The 4,341-nt window shown below is 36.1% G+C and overlaps 1 protein-coding gene across 1 annotated transcript; it reads right to left on the reverse strand.

Moving 5' to 3' along the window:
• Positions 1-329: 329 nt before the first annotated feature.
• On the reverse strand, positions 330-2,659 carry LOC120779423. The gene has a single exon (XM_040111621.1). The coding sequence runs from the start codon at positions 1,642-1,644 to the stop codon at positions 478-480; it is 1,167 nt and encodes a 388-aa protein (XP_039967555.1). The 5' UTR covers positions 1,645-2,659; the 3' UTR covers positions 330-477.
• Between the last annotated feature and the right edge of the window lie 1,682 nt (positions 2,660-4,341).

A 4,341-nucleotide genomic window follows, 5' to 3' on the forward strand; every position in this document is an offset into this window, starting at 1 on the left:
AATCTATTTTGTTTAATTTCTTTCTAGTATGGATTTTCTAGTATGTCTCATTCTAGTATGGCTTTTGAATAAAAAGTATAAACATTTGTGTACCACCGGTGGTACACACCGCCAGATAAATGAATTTGCCTGTGTACCACCGGTGGTACACGCCGCACAGTGGGGTAAATGATGCTCAAAATGTAGATTAATTCCCACAAGTCTTCTAGTTATGGAAAAGTTATTTTTTTTTAGTTAATTAATCATAAAGAAGTAAGAAAATAATGCAATTCGAGTTTTTTGGTTGTTTTTCTTTTCTTAAAAAACAAAAATATGCTGAACATCGGCTTTCTAAATTTTTAATTTTTTTAAGCTTCAAATTTTATTTAAAATATATAAACTGTTTCTTGATCACTATAATCATATTCATGATCATTGTCGTCTTCGCTTGAATTTTTATCATCGCCTTCATCATCATCGTCATCATCAACTTCATTATTATTGCCACTCTCTATCACGATCAACTCTAATGCTTCTTCGGGTAAATCCTGCACTTTTTTTTGGTAATTTTCTTGTTGTTGATATAACGGGGTCAGAACTGATTAAAAGTCTGTTAAATATGTCTTCATTTGCTTTTTTTCTGCTGCATTTGCGAGAAAAATGTTCTCTAAAATTCTTAAAATCTTTGTTTCGAGCTTCCTGAGCTTCTTCTGATAATTGTCCGATTGGCAACATAGCGTGCGATATTAACTCTGGTCCATGGATAAAATATTTGTGAAGTGTTGGAGGCATGTTATACCAAGGATAACATTTAACGAAATATTTTGCTGTATTTAAAGCGTAGTCACGAAACTTCTGTACCTCAATATCGTGCCCACTAGAAACAACTGCGAGTATTGTATGCATCTTTTTAATCAAATTTATGTCAACTTTAGTAATTGCTGCTGACATCTCGGGATTATGAAAGAAACGTCTAGCTGTATTGCCATCGTTAGAATTCCCAAAGCCAGGTTTCGGTTGGTCTACAATCAGACCAATTTTATCTTTAAATCCTTTTTGAATCCGTGCTTTATTTTCCGAAACTAATAGTTTCTCGCTTTCTGTTCGAGCTTGCCACTTTTTTATAGACAATTTATATAAGTGGAGAAGAAATTCAAAGAACCTAATCCACCCATGAAGTATTGAAAGCCCAAATTGTAAATTTTCTGTTTTTACAACTTTCTTCACCATTTCATCAATTTTATTAAAATCTTTCGAGCTAGCTCCACATAAATAACATTTTTGTGTAGATGTTGTTTCTGTTACTGCGTTGCATACTTGCATAGATAAAATTAAATTGTGTTTAACTTCCAAATATTTATTTCCATAAGGTATAACCGAATTTAAAAGATTTCGTATTTCTATACCAACTCTTTCGTTTTCAGTTCTAGAAACAGCTGTGGACTCTTTTACAAATTCAATTTTTAAAGGCCTGCAGAACCTGGCAGAAGCTAGGCGCGGATTTTGCCACATAATTTTGCTTCCACAAATCAACCTGTTTGGAACAATACAGGTGATGAAAACTGATGAATCATTTGCAGCCGGATTATGGTACGCTTGCTTATGTGAGCTGTGTCCAGAGCTTCCATCGAATCCCCACTTAGTGTACAAGCATAAATTCGTCATTTAATCATCGTTCAATGTTTTAATTACGTTATTTTGGGCTAAAGTTATACGCTCAGTGGTATGGTCTAAAAGGGCTTGCAAGCTTACTTGTGCTGAAATCTCGCAAAAATGCATGCTCTCACGTCTAGGATAACAATCGTTTTTTGCTGATTGGACATATGAATAGCAAGGAAACCTATCTGGAGCAGATTGCCTTATAACATTGTACTGTTGTCGAGATAACTTTGCTTCCACCAAAACAAATAAAGCGTCTTCTTTGGACATTTGCTGTGATAGTGATGATTTGGCAATACTTTTATGAAATTTTTTCGCTCTCGTTGGTGAACTTGCAACCTCTTTCACTATTTTTGACGCTTCCACTTGCCCTGAAGCTCTAAAACTCATTTATGCAGCATAAGCTAATAAAGGCAAAGGCACACTATCTCTTAAAAATTTACTTTTTTGCTTCGTTTTGATTCTTCAAATGAAAGTTCTTTGCGGCCACGTTTCATTCCTTGTGGATGGGTGAAACCTATCGAAGAATCCAGCCAACTTTGGTTTATTCTAAGGAAACGCTCTTCATGCCTATTGGCTCTGCTCCAACGAATTTTAAATTGACTAATAAAGGTTTTTATCCTGTCATCAAACTCTTTTATAAATTCATCAGATAGCTCAATACGCTTTTTCAATTGCTCTTTTAAAAATTCAAATTTGTCATTAAATTTATCACAGCCAGAGTTTTTCATTACGTCATAAAGACTTTGACGAGGAACCCAAATTACATAGAACTGGTTCCTATAAGGAAGATAATAATATTTTTATCCTCTTTAAATGTAGTCAATGTCGGTATCGCTTTTACCATGTTAGTTAAATATACATCACTATTGTTATTTCTCTCGACTGCACATGACATACAAACATTAGTAATAAAAATTGCGCGGGAAAAAACAATGTCGGTTATCATGATTTTACATATACCCTAAACCTTAGATAAGAACCTTATGCCATATTAATTAATTATTACAAAATGTAAGAAATCAAAATAATTTTATTTCAAAAATGTATGTGATGATGTTTATTATTATACATATGTAAGTAAAACGCGAATTTTAGACTATTCCATAATATGTTCTTATGCATTTAAAATGCCGCTTATCGTAACGTAGGGTGTGAACAAACCAAACAGGCATCCACTGAACAACAAAAACAATAACAAACCTTTTTTTTTGCAATTGCTGTATTTGTTCTTCTTCTGCCTTCAGAAATTCGTGTATATTTGAGTCGTCGCACTCGCGAATTGGCACTCACGTCACTGTTGACAGTCATAACTTTGAAGTTGTAGATAATTTCGTCTATTTAGGAACCAGCATTATTAACACCACCAACAATGTCAGCCTGGAAATCCAACGCAGGATTGCTCTTGCCAACAGGTGCTACTTCGGACTGAGTAGGCAATTGAAAAATAAAGTCCTCTCTCGACGAACAAAAGCTAAACTCTATAAGTCGCTCATAATTCCCGTCCTGCTGTATGGTGCAGAGGCTTGGGCGATGACAACAACCGATGAGTCGACGTTACGAGTTTTCGAGAGAAAAATTCTGCGAAAGATTTATGGTCCTTTGCGCATTGGCCACGGCGAATATCGCATTCGATGGAACGATGAGCTGTGAGCAGCTCTGAAAGTATTCGACGCAGTACCCGCCGGGGGAAGCAGAGGAAGAGGAAGACCTCCACTCCGTTGGAAGGACCTGACTTCGCTTGGAATATCCAATTGGCGCCACGTAGCGAAAAGAAGAAACGACTGGCGCGCTGTTGTTAACTCGGCTATAATCGCGTAAGCGGTGTCTACGCCACTTAAGAAAAAGAAGAATCTGAGAGACATATGTAAGGTAAATGAAGAGCAGACAGAGAATGATGAAAAAGCGTTTATAATACACACGAAGGATTCGAAAGGAAGAAACAACAAGAAAAGTTATGGTTCTGTTAGCGGGCAACAAAGAAAGGCGATAAAATCGTTACAGTGTTGGGTATGTGGGTCATGCGAAATGCAAGGAAAAACGTATTCTTTTTCGTGCTTAGGTTATCAATCGGAAAAAATTTCGAGAAGTGCATGATGTCTCGATAGTGGTGCTACATTTGTGTCGCGAGTGTACATATTTTAGTGACTATAAGCAACATAAAGAGCAAGTACTGCTTGCAGACAACAGTTATATTTAAAGTGAAGGTCATGGTATAGTACGCGTGAAATGGCGTGAGTATATAATCAAACTAGTTGAGGTGTTTATATACAACTGCAGTGTAACTTCATGTCGGTGTCAAAGGCAATAGAAAATGGCCATAGAGTGAACTTTACAAAAACCAAAACTCAAATAATTGAGAGTGATGGCACAGTTATACTCAAGGCAAAATACGCTAATATTTGTTCATATTTTAAATTTCAGGTGTCTGCGTCGCATTTGTGGCACAATGATTCGGGCACTTAATTTCGGCAGTCTTAATAAGATGGTTAAAAAAAAAAATGGTAAGTGAACGGTGACAATGTGTGTGAAACATATGCAAAAAGCAAAATTTGTGTTAGGAAATTTCCAAAGGCCAGTGAAAATCGCGTAAAAGAAGTTTTGGACTTACTGCACACTTCATTTGCGGTCCAATAAATAGAGAATCCATTGGTGGAGCACGGTATTTTGTGACATTTATCGATGATCGATCTAGATATGTAC

The sequence above is a fragment of the Bactrocera tryoni genome, unplaced genomic scaffold, assembly GCF_016617805.1.
Source record: "Bactrocera tryoni isolate S06 unplaced genomic scaffold, CSIRO_BtryS06_freeze2 scaffold_11, whole genome shotgun sequence".
NCBI classification, from domain to species: Eukaryota; Metazoa; Arthropoda; class Insecta; order Diptera; family Tephritidae; genus Bactrocera; species Bactrocera tryoni.